Source organism: Neolamprologus brichardi, chromosome 15 (assembly GCF_056152115.1).
Source record: "Neolamprologus brichardi isolate AB-2024 chromosome 15, ASM5615211v1, whole genome shotgun sequence".
Classification (NCBI taxonomy): Eukaryota; Metazoa; Chordata; class Actinopteri; order Cichliformes; family Cichlidae; genus Neolamprologus; species Neolamprologus brichardi.
Genome location: NC_142118.1, coordinates 5,517,728 through 5,530,054, shown reverse-complemented (window position 1 = coordinate 5,530,054; position 12,327 = coordinate 5,517,728). Strand labels below are relative to the sequence as shown.

Below are 12,327 nucleotides of genomic sequence, written 5' to 3'. Positions count from 1 at the left end.
CTTCCACTTCATATATATTTTATATTCAAAGAGCGGAATAAAACTGCTTCTCCATAATTTATGAGCTACTTTTAGGAGAAACACAAGCACTCATAGCCATTAAACCGGCAGCCGGTGGCATCGCTGTTATGTGAGGGGGAAAAAAAGGTGTGATCAGCAGGATAGACTGGCACAATCATCCCGTCAGGCTGTCACTAAAATAGCTCTGACTGCATTACTGATCTCTTCTGGGCTGGCAACATCAAGCTTGAGCAAGTGTCAATCAGAATTAGTGAGATATTTACATTTAAAAACAAAAACCCCACTGATTGTAATATATGTGCTATTATTGTGCTTTCTGTGCTGTTTACAAACCCGATCACCTTTGAATGGCAATCAAACTACAGTAGCGTCGAGCACAGGCTTGAAAAGAGCTGCATCTATCTTACACCTTCGGGGAAATGGGCCCTCTTTGATAGGTATTCAATAGCTTGAAAACGAATCCCACTGCACAATCCCTCTTTGACCATCTTTTCGCACTGATGCAATTCCCTCGTCTGCATGTCTCCATATATTGACCCAGAGTTTTGTTTACCTGCAATGTGTGCAACGTCTATGAATGATTAATATTGCCTCTCGGGGGCTAGAAGCCCAGACTGAGCAACATTTCATGTGATGCAGAAACTTGACATCTTAAGATACTGTGAGGAGGGAGGGGAAAAAATTAATTCATGCCTTTATGTCAGTGATAGATTTGAACGTACACGTCTAGTCAAGTTGGGGAAAGGATCACATTGATCTAGTTTCATTTTCAAGCTCCGCAGGGATGTTTATTTAACCCGCTGCTAAGACCTATGGTTAGTTTAGACATTAAAGAATGAGTTATATTACAAAGTCGGGATAAGAGGGTGACAAATTAAATGCAACATGGAATACAAAGTTGCTTCATTAGGATGGCTGTATTGACAATTGGCCTGGATTCTAGAGTGGATAGGCAGTTTTTTTCCTCTGCGCCTTTTCAACTGCAATTTAGATAACTGTATCAGGAATTTTTAGGGGGGGGGGGGGGGGGGGGGGAGAGAGAGAGAGAGAGAGAGAGAGAGAGAGGTATGGATAATGGTCTTGGGCTGTACAGACCTTAAATCCAACACATAACAGTTTCTAACGCTCCGATGTCAGATAACCATTAGTCACCACGTATCAAGAACAATGTGCCACTTCTTCTATTCTCAGTTCTATTCTAAGCCATGCTTCCCTTGTGGTACAGGCCCAATTATTAAGTATGCACCATGGGAACAGCTGTACAATTTGCCAGTTGCATGACCTCAGAGAAGCAGCAGCAGTATGACTGCATGTCTTCACACTGCATTATGACTTGAAGTTTACTAATAAGAAATTAACAGGAACTGCTTACACTGCAGAGATTGCATTGCTTTGTTTTTGTACCGAAGAAGAACATTTGAGAGGCTTTGTGTCAATCTAAATAGAAAAATTCCCACTAAGGAAACAACTTCCTCTACATACATTAAAGTATTTCATCTTTAATTCATGTGGTGCTTTATGCTGAGAGTTGTGTCACTGAAAGGCCACCGGCAGAGTCTACCAGAGGAGGCCTTAAATGTGAACTGTTTGAAGAGTTCAGTCACTGATAACTTATTCCAGATTTTGAAAAGTATGCAGAACTGATTGTTGAACACTGCCAGGAGGATGGTTGAGGGATGGAGTGATGGAAAGGGAGTAGAGGATCAATGCAGCCAGAGAAGCCAGTGAGCTCGGGCCTCAGCGGAAACTATCAATACTGAGCTGTGGCCTAAGCACTTAAAATGCAAATGCATCTTCAATAGGAACAACAGAAAACAGAAAGTAGTGTCAGAGCCTTGGGAGCTCTCCAGGTGCATCCTGTTTATTTCTCTGTGAGAATCTCTGCAGATACAGTGGCACAACGTTATACTACATTGGGTAGGGGCAGTGATGCATTGCAACAAAACAATGGCCTGCAGTTTTATTTAGCTGCAGTGCATCACCATACTTCTGTCAAATATAACACGATGAAAACTGTAGCTCTGCGCGCCCCCGTTACTGAAAGCACTGATGGAATTGAATTCCGAACTGCTGCAGTCACTTTAATATCGAGTCTTCTGCTGTTCTCTAATAACCTGTTGAAGCTAAATGGAAAATTATTTAAATAGAATGAGGTGTCTCAGCGGATCTACTTTGATCTCAGCAAATTTGTGAGATATAAATACCTTCAAACTAATTATGTGAGCACAGCGGGACCTCTGAGTCCATCGTTTCGCCAAACTCGTGACTGCACCAGTGAGCACTTGCCCGCTCTTCCCAATTTACCACCTACTGAGATACAGATGGGTGACAAATTACGGGAACACCTGAATGCATAAGTGCTATAGTGAGGGGATGCTGTAGCTCAGTTATCCTGCAAGGGTCACCGGTCAACTTAAGAGGAAGAGATCCCTACTCATCAATAAAACGTTGTTCTGAGCAGTCACCTTTAGTCCACAAACATTTCCACCCTGATGAGCAGAAATTGAGTGGTCAAAAGCACAGGATGTGAGAAGTTAGGGTTTCTTCAGAGTATTTAGGGTTTGACAAAAAAAATTTTGACCGGAGAGATAACGGTGGGCAGTCACCAGGCTTCAACTCAAATTCCTAAGCCAGATTTCAGACATTTTTAAGCTACTGTTAATTTGGACCCAGTTCTGCCTTGGTGCCTTTTGTAGGCCAGATTTTCATAGGTTTGAACTTATCATTTCTTAGTGTGTACTATAAGATGTTGGGATCATTTCCTTGGATGGAAAATTAGGGCGGATAGAATCCGTGGCTTGCCTTTCAGTCCAGTCACTGGTATATTTCTTGTGATAGCTCCTTCCATACCCACTGACACCAGTTTTTGGCACTAGCAACAGACGTTTATGAGTTAGAAACTGGCAAATGATCCGTGGAAAAGGAGCACAGGGTAGTGCTGGTCCTAGTTTCGCTTTGGTGCATTTTGTAAATGGACCTATAAGCTGCGTAGGAAAAATTTGTGGTTCTTTCTGTCATAAGAAACTCACGGCAACCTTTAGGCAATGTTCTGACCTTTTTTCCAGTATATGTGTGCAGACTGAGCAATGGCAACAGGTCAGTGGAAACCAGTGGCTTAAGTTATGTTGACATTACCTTTAATTTGTTTCCCATCAGTATGTTTTTAGACTTTGAATATCAAATGATGCATATAATAATCTTAAAATCTTCTTATAGAAAACACAGCAATATATATTGTTTAGTATATCAATGATACAAAACATTGCAGACTTGTTAGGAATTACTTAAATAATTCAATGTAAAGACATATTTGTGTTAAAGAAGCCAAAAATCCAACATTCGTCTTTATTTGGAACAAGCCAATAAAACAGGCAATATTAAGAATAGTTCATAAAGATTTACTTTTTCTTTATATAGGATGCAAAAGAGACAATAATATATAATAGTAGCAATTAAGGTCACTGTAATCGAACATAGCTCTTGCAGAGTTCATGATCCCTGATGTCTCCCCAGCCCCCATTTTTCACATGTGGGGCCACTCCTCCTGCCCCGTTGGCTGGCAATCTCTTTGTGATCAGGAGGTTTTTTGGGAACAGCTGGTTCCCACTGCTCTGTAGGATGTTTTCTATCTTGGTTTTCTGGTTAATGGGCATGCAAGAAGCCTTCTTGTGGTGCATGCCGCAGTCTCCGGCATGGAAAATCCGTGGTGCCTCGCTCACCATTACCTTCCAGTAGGAGGGCAGGCATGACACAGTCAAGTGTTGTAAAGACCAATCCCAGTTGTAGTCATCATAAGTGCAAAAGGTGTCGGTGCATTGGATGAGTTTCTGGTACGTCTCTCTACTCAGAGCCATCCCCATGTTGTGCTCAGTGGACTTCCAGGCTTTCACCTCCACTTTATTTGCTTTGCTGGAGTAACCGATGTGGCTGTAGCTCCCCAGTGAGAGGATATCGCAGTCTGTGCACTGCTCCCTTTTCAGAGTAGTCATTTGCTTTAAGAGATGGATAAAGTCCGGAGACAAGTAGTGGTCCTCTTCGATCAGGAGAACGAGACCCTTATGGTCTTTGAGAACTCGAACTCTGTCCCATACAAAGTGAAGCTTCCACCACCAGTGGTGCTTGGTCTGGGAAAACTTGGCCTCCCGGTAGTGTCCAAACGAGTCAGGGTACTCTGCGTTAATGCAACCCAGTTTTAAGGCGTCTTTTTTGGGGATGTCTCTGGGGCAGTCCCTGGGGTCATTTCCAGGGAACTCCTGTGGGTACAGCTGGATGCTGAAGGGGAAGAAGATCTGGAGGACTTGGCAGAAGTCAACAGAGGCAACCACTTTGTTAATCTCAGGGGACCAGTAGTCATGGCTGAATATCAGCAGTATGCTATCCACACCTCTGGTCTTTCGTAAACTGTCTACCAATAGCTTTAGATAGTCTGGTCGGTTATGGACCTGAACTACTACAACCAAATCATCCTTCTTTCGAGTCGTCTTAAATTTCTCTTCATTTCTTATTGTCTGATCAAAGTTTAGCTGGAAGACAATGCCACGGTAGACTAAAGTGGTATTATCCACATCTGGCTTGGATATTTTGGGTTTGTCCTTTTCTTTTTCTTGGTGTGTGTCATTTGCTTGTATAACAGGTGCTGGGACAGGTGCCCGACTGACCGCTGGCGTTGCTTGTTCCTGGTTATGACTGTTGACGCTATTACTGCTGCTGCTGCTGCTGATAATGTTGCTCCTCCGCACCGCCTCCACTTCCCTGGGTAACGATCCACTGTCGTTCTTCTTCTGCCTTCCACTGCTCCAGAAAGCCAGGCCACATATGACAACCACCAGAGTCAGTAACACCACCTTCCTCTTGTAGATTCGGAATCTCATGATAGAGGGTTATCCTCTTGTAAAGGGAGAGAAGTTGATAATCGGGACTCAAGATGCAGCTGTATGGGGGGCTTACGCTTTGCACTGAGAACAGGAGCGATTTAAAAAGAAAGTGCTATGAGGCTAAGTGTTGGCAAAATTAACTGTTGTTGTAAACATGGATCCCACTGGAATGTCACTGGTGCTGAATGAATATTCCATAAGGCATGACGGTTTCTGAGAGGCAGCAGAGTGGCAGTGTGCGTGCACCACCTGAATGAAAAATAAACCAGAAAATAAAATTAAGTGCATTGTGACAGGTGGGGGTAAGGCAATGTTGCGAAAATCTTGACAGAAATTTGTTTCCACAGTATATAAAGCACATTGCCATGCTGCACCATGGAAAAAGAGATCAACTGATGTTTAAGCATACACTGTTGCACATTACGCAAGACCAAACTCGGTGCAGTAATCAACACTCATTAGCTTTTGCCATCCCACACACATAAGGTAGGTCACTTGGTAACAGCTGAACCACCTACAAGACAAATGTGCAAAACTAATATGGTGATAACTGTAGGAAACAGCATCAATCTCTGTAAATGGCTAATATTTAGACCTGCAGTTTAAGTTACTATGTCAATCGGTTTGAACTTCTATTCAAACATACAGTGCAGTACTATGAAAGTTTTAGGTACTTCATTCAGAACACTGACCAGTCTATCTGTTAAAGTGCTGCAGCTGAGTTTTGACGTGCACATAAAAGAAAAGCATAGTGCTGTATTGTTAGTGACACTTGAATGGCTTTACCTGGCTGTGAACCAAAAATATCTTGTTTTTTTCTTGTTTTTCTAACTTTACTGCCAGAACCCACTAACTATGGAGTGATTTCACTCTCAGCTCTGACATCTGACTTCCAAACTAAATGTAAAGCAATACTCACACAATAATGTTATCAGAGTAGGAGACGCCAGGAAAAAATTCCTGTTTAGGAACTATTCCCTAGGAGCGTCTCATTCTATAATCACAATGGACAAATTTAACATACACATCGCATAACAACTGAGCTGAATTTTTTTCTTATATTTACAAGTAAAATGATCACTCAGGAGAAAGTTAAACGCAACAGAGTCTATCCTTCTTGAAAATGTTGTACTTAACGGTACAGAGACAGTTGTTTATCATATAGCTTTGAGATCAGTTTAGTTAGAATTAATCAGATTAGATTATTAAACAGGGGCTACAATCAAGGAAGACAAAATTCAAATGAAAAAGAAGCAGATTTTACAAAGTGCCTAAAACAAGCTACCTGCCAAGTGCCACCAAAAACTGTCAACATAACTGCTGCTGTTTTACAGGCAGAACATTGACCATATCAAATACAGATTTCTGTATATGTTCTGTACTTTGCATTGAGCTAATACCTGAAAGCACCTCCAGTTTACTTATCTTCCCTTATCTGCAGAGTACAGTTAACATATCCAATAAAATGCATTTTGTCTGATGACAATATAAAAGTATATATTATGGTTTCACAGACATTCAATAAATGATAATCACCGAGCTTTATCAGAAATATACATGCAACTGGCTGCCAGCCAGCCCCTACGAAGAGTATCACAAACACCATTGTGATTTCATCCAATCCTCACCCTTACCCCATACTTCATCTTCGCTTATATCGTTAATGTTGGTTAAAGCTCAATGCTTCTAATTTGCCCTCCATTTATTTTCCTCCTTAACTGCATTATCAATATTGATCGCTCATTTCTGCTGAGCAAACCTCCATACTTTATTCGTTATTAAATTAGTGGTCTCTCAGGCTGACTACCTGACCATTTATTCTGTTTTCTGGCTGCCTGAAAACTCTACTTAATGGTAGCATCCAGTCCAGACTGCAGTGTGTCACCGACACTGCCTGAGAAAGGTATCTGATACCTACTAGAGTCTGTGATAACAGAAGTAAACACATTCCCTGTAGCTGCCCCACACAGACATATACATTAAAGTAAGCCCCAAATGCTATTAGCAAATGTGCACAGAAATGTATTAATATGTGATGTGTACTTTAAGGAAAGCAGCTAAATGCAGGAGTAAAACGATACAGATCTCTAACCCACATTCTTCAAATTATTGCAATTTGCATGCCCACATTCGGCTTTTCCGTGCTAAATGCTTTCCACACGCATCCTGCCAAATCAACTCAAATATTTGGTTTACAGCTTAAAGTATTTCCCATTTTAATCCACTTAATTTATTTTATCGTGACCTAAACCGGTTTATACTAGCAGTACAAGCGCCTATCATGTAAATGTGCAGTTTCGTCTTGGAGCCTACAGCACAAACCCCATCAGTTTTTTCTGTCCTAAATTGGCCGCCGTTGGACAACACCGAGCCAGCGGCGGCTTCAATCGATTTTTTTAAACCACGAGATACAGTTTTTATCATTTCGTCGACTGACACAAAACCCACAGAAAGCAGCCGAAAACAACAGCGGGCGCCTCGGCTTCGCTCTTTTATGACAGCCAGCATCACGGAAATGCTAATAGCAAGTTAGCAACGGCGTCAGCTAGCAACTTGCAAGTAACCCGCCCGGACCGAACCACCGTCAACACCGTGTCGAACCACAACAACCACGCTCACAGTAGTTTACCTAAAACCGCAGAATCCGTGCGGAGCTTTCACTGTGAAGAGTCAGTACGGTGGCTTCCCATTCTCCTCCATACCGTTCTGCAAAATGCACGGCAAACGCAACTGTCGACTAGCTGTGTGAAAACACTGCCTGTCGCTGTCCCACAATGCAACGGGCCAGCGGGGGGCACCAGAGATACCCGAAATATCTTGAATCCCCGCTGCTGCTCCTGCTGCTGCGGATACTCTGCTCTCTAAACTGACCTTATGATGAGATTTGAGTGGCTAGGAAAACTTATTGGGCCTGTTTGAATTACCGGTGTCATCCCAAAATGTGATTGACCCCCCAAAAGTAATTTCCCATGTTTTTATGTGTGATTTGCTTTTTTTGATGTCTAAAATCTGTGCTTGTTGGGGGGTAAATAGTCTGTGGTAAACAAGATTTACGAAGGGGTTATATATAAAATAAAGAAATTACTTGTTTTTTGTTTCTTTGTTTATTACCTTGCATTATTATACCTACATTATATTCAAACCAGTCATTTTTGGCTTTATAGACTATAAAATTTTTTAATGTCAGTGTCATTTTTTACCTGGATGAATAAAGGCTATATCAAAGTTGTTGATTTTTTTTTTTAAGTCACAGACTAGAATGATCTTTCTAGCTTTAAATGACTTGATATAATTTACAATTAAGTTCAGTTGAATTAGATTCAGTGTATTTAGTACCAAATCTTAACAACAGTGTCCTCAGGGCACTTTATATTGTAAAGTCCCTACAATAATAGAGAGAGAATTCCAGCAGTCAGATGATGAGCAAGCACTTGGCAACAGTGGAAAGGAAAAACTCTTTTAGCAAGAAGAAACTGGTAGGACCAGGGAGAGGCTGCCATCTGACACAACCGGCTGGGGTTGAGGGGAGGGAGACCAAAAGGCGCACTGTGAAAGAGGGTCCGAGTTTAATAATCACTACTAATAATAGCTATGTTTGACGGATTGCAGGCCAACAACTCATCTACAACATTTTAAATGCTGGCAATTATTTGTTGGCAAATAACAGAAATCACTTTTTGGCACAACACTGGGATTTCTTGATTATTTATACAATGTGTTGCAAATCTACACAGACTGCCTTAATTGCTACTTTTTTGTTTTTGTTTTTTTCTTTTTCACTGATCACTCGCAGTGCAGACCCAAAAAAGGGAAGTGTTGAATTTTGTTAACTCGTGGAACCTATTTCAGCAATACCAACCTCCATCAGATGCTACACGTAGCTCCATGTAAGATGTGTACAACACAGAAAAGGAATTTTGGATCAATCCTCCCTACAAACTGTTCCCACAATAGATCTTGATTGAACATCCCTCTTCGAGTCATCCCACAGCATCTCAATTGGTTTAAGGTGAACATATCCTGACTTTGCCATTCAAAAAACAGTTTCTTATTTCCCAGCTATTCTGCTGAAGAATTACCTGTGCACTTCGGGCCTTTGTGTAGCTATTGTCCCATCACCTAACCTCTCCCAATATAGGTCATGGACAGCTGCCATAATAATCTCTTGTTAAATTTTCCTGACAGACTTATGCATTGTTCCCTCAGTGAGGACATGGGGTCTTGGTACTAAGATGCAGTGCATTTTCCTTATAAACCTGCTTGCTTCCTTCTTCTTCAGTAGTTCAGTGTTTGTCTCCTTTATTGAGAATAAAAGATGATGCCAAAGATGTTATGAAACAGCAGGGGATCTTCTGCAAATTTGAAACATACTATTAAAAATACAAAAAAAAAAGATTCTTTGCCCTGATAAAAATGACACAATAATTCTGAGTAAAATGCAACTGAAATATATAAAATCAAAGGCTGAATTATTCAAAGAATGAATCATGCAAAAATGCAAGGTGCAAACTCAATGTACCAATCAATATTTTAATTTAAAGTTGATGTTGTACCTATGTCACGAAATTACTTGGAAGATTTACATATAATTTAAATATAATCATATTTAAAGTTTGTATTTGCAGTATATTTCTTTCTTTCTTTCTTTCTTTTCTTTTTTAGAATATACAATAACTATGTATCTGTTTGTGAGTAGTTTTTTGAGAAACTGGAGTTAAATACATTATTTGTTTAGTCTGATTGCGTTTGGTTATAATCTTAAATGAAGATTAAACCGCATTTTGTGGGTAATCAATGAACAATTTCAGGCATTTGTGGTTTGGATGATTTTTTATTGCAGTACATTTGTACATGTCATGAGTTAATTTGAAGGATTATGTGTGCAACCAGATGCTCACGCTAAACAGAAAGAGCAAGCACTTTGCTGTTTTAAGTGTTTATGGTCAACAGACAATTGTTTCTGAGATGAAGACTGAATAGTTTAATATAACATGGTTTTATTTAAATGAAGGGCTTAGAGCTGTAAGAGGGTTAAATGATGTCGCGGTTACCCATTGGGCTGTGAGATTTATTAATTCAAATTGATTATTTTTGGCGATGTACAAAAAAAAAAGTATTTCAGGTTAGATTTGATGCAAACAGCCGCTAGGAGGCGGTACCCAACAACCCGAAGCCGGAAATAAAGCACCAGAAAGCCTATTTGCGCAGGCGCGCCCGTTCTTCTTCCTTTCCGACACTCGAGCGAAAAGAGACAAGATGGGCCATCAGCAGCTCTATTGGAGTCACCCCAGAAAATTCGGACAGGGATCCCGCTCCTGGTCAGTGTCTACTTTGTTGCGTTGTTTATCGGTTAACGTGATCAAGTTGAGGTGATATAAGGTGTTTCTGACCTCCCCATCTTAAAAAAAATGCTACCAAACGTGCACCGCATGTGCCCTGAACCTGAGCTAATATGGCGGAGGCGAATACTCCCTCCTTCCCTATTAGCATTAGCCGTGTGTGTCTTTTGACCGGATTTGGTTTTATAACGGCTAGAGTTACCGAAAGCCCTTAATGCATATGAGTTAAGCGTGTAATTTCTTCCGTCGCTTGATCGGAAGAAATGTAACAAATGTTTAACGTTATTGAGAGTAGCATTATTACAGGACTGTTAAAAGTTAGCCCCGGTGTTCAGAAGAGCACACCGAATGCACACCGGCTCATAGTTTACGACAATCGGCGCCAGAGTTTTGTATAACTGGTACATAAAAGCGTATATATGATTAATCCTACTCTAATGTTGTTGCAGCCGAGTGTGCTCTAACAGACATGGCTTGATCCGTAAATACGGGATCAACATGTGCCGCCAGTGCTTCAGGCAGTACGCTAAAGACATCGGCTTCGTTAAGGTAAGTTGTATTTTTCTGTTGCCTCTCAAATTGATCATAACTTTACATCACAGAACATCAACTGAATTTCCCACTGTATAAAGTTTCATTAGGACTGGCTTTGCTGATTTGAGGATGAAGCCCATGAATTAAATGTTTTAGTCTTGCATGAGTTTCATGCTGTTTTGCTTTTTGCTCCTTACAAGCATGCTATATGCCCGTCTCCTTACAATAACTAACACCTATTTTGTGTTCTTACAGCTGGACTAAGATGTCTTGTGCTGACGTCCTCGGATGGGTCAAGTTGTCAGAAGTCTGGCCATGATGGGATAATTCGTCATTGCAAATAAATTTGTTTTTTGTCCAATTTGATTGATTTTTGCGTGGTTATTGATTGGCATGAATTTGATATTTTTTTCCCACAATGGATAAAAAGGACTTTTAGATGAGCGATCAAACACTATTAATGACCTTTGGTTTTGCTCAGCAGCAAAGTCATGTTGGTCAGGCAGTTAAAGATGTTTCCATTTTAAATAAAATGTCTTAGTTGGTCACCTACTTTGAGCTGCTGTTCATTAAGAGTTAAGCGAACAGGTTTTCTATAGCAAGAGGTTTTAAATATGAGTAAAACTGAAACTTGATCGAGCAGTATTTAGTGACTTCATGTCATTAGATTATAATTGTGTAGTAAAGCATGAACATTGAGTTGCAAGCCTTATAGCACTTCTCTTTCTTTCTTTCTTTTGTTTTTTTACATAGGTGAAATGTAGACATCCTTGTAATAGGTAGATAACTGCAGAGAAATGGTTTGTATCCATGGAAACTGGTGCGTGGGGAAAGAATGATGGGAAGAAAACGCAATAGGAATGGAATAGCCTTGATAATTTGATAATGGGGTGGGGAAGCTTTCAGACAGGTCGGCCGTGCCTGTCGTTTGAAAACAAACCAGGCAGCATGGAAGTAAAATATTTCAGGTGGAAACTCAATTTTAAGGTTGCATTGTGGTTGAGTGGTCACATTTCTTTGTTAATAACCTTTAATGGGACATCCGCTGAGCTATTTTGCAAGAAGTCAAGTAGTGCAATTAATCCTCACAGTTGTGCATCATGGCAGCGGCGTAAAGTGCAGCTGATTAATTTTTAATTCAGCGGGCCTTCACGTAAAACAACACACCCCCAGCTCTCTTCCAAAGACTGCTAACATGCTGAGATAATAGTCTTGCTCAAAGTTAATGAAATTTGATAAGTCCCCTGTAGTGTGCCTAATTGCTTAGCACCTCGTGACTGAAGCTACCAAAGTGAAGCTATTTGTTTAAGGCTGTTCCCAGGTAGATGGGATTCTGTGCAATCTGATATTGAGTTTTTCTGTTTCTTGTTCTTTTTTTTCTTTTTTTTTTGCCAGGATTTACTATAAAATATTTCTCATTATTGTTCTCACCTTTAAAAAAAATAGCGTGAAGTGTTAGGCACTAGATGGCAGCAGCACGTCATGCTCAGTGCCATTGATGATGCCACTGACTGCTGGTAATGCTATTTATGCTGCTCCCCCCCCCCCCCCCCCCCCCC

General features: G+C 40.6%; 2 protein-coding genes across 2 annotated transcripts; one reads left to right on the top strand and one right to left on the bottom strand.

Moving 5' to 3' along the window:
- Nucleotides 1-1,843: 1,843 nt before the first annotated feature.
- mgat2 (alpha-1,6-mannosyl-glycoprotein 2-beta-N-acetylglucosaminyltransferase) lies at nucleotides 1,844-7,670 on the bottom strand. The gene is made up of 2 exons (XM_006793048.3): nucleotides 7,525-7,670; nucleotides 1,844-5,144 (listed from the first exon to the last, which is right to left on the bottom strand). Exon 2 carries the CDS (start codon nucleotides 4,890-4,892, stop codon nucleotides 3,480-3,482), a length of 1,413 nt encoding a protein of 470 aa, XP_006793111.1. The 5' UTR covers nucleotides 4,893-5,144; nucleotides 7,525-7,670; the 3' UTR covers nucleotides 1,844-3,479.
- Nucleotides 7,671-10,106: 2,436 nt separating this feature from the next.
- On the top strand, nucleotides 10,107-11,129 carry rps29 (ribosomal protein S29). Its single transcript, XM_006793047.3, has 3 exons — nucleotides 10,107-10,213; nucleotides 10,684-10,783; nucleotides 11,024-11,129. Exons 1-3 carry the CDS (start codon nucleotides 10,152-10,154, stop codon nucleotides 11,030-11,032), a joined length of 171 nt encoding a protein of 56 aa, XP_006793110.1. The 5' UTR covers nucleotides 10,107-10,151; the 3' UTR covers nucleotides 11,033-11,129.
- The last annotated feature ends 1,198 nt before the right edge of the window (nucleotides 11,130-12,327 follow it).

Bases quoted from the DNA above. Each gene is read 5' to 3' on its own strand.
- mgat2 (XM_006793048.3), bottom strand. From the start codon at position 4,892: ATGAGATTCCGAATCTACAAGAGGAAGGTGGTGTTACTGACTCTGGTG.
- rps29 (XM_006793047.3), top strand. From the start codon at position 10,152: ATGGGCCATCAGCAGCTCTATTGGAGTCACCCCAGAAAATTCGGACAG. The intron at 10,214-10,683 runs GTCAGTGTCTAC...ATGTTGTTGCAG, and splicing joins GGACAGGGATCCCGCTCCTG to CCGAGTGTGCTCTAACAGAC.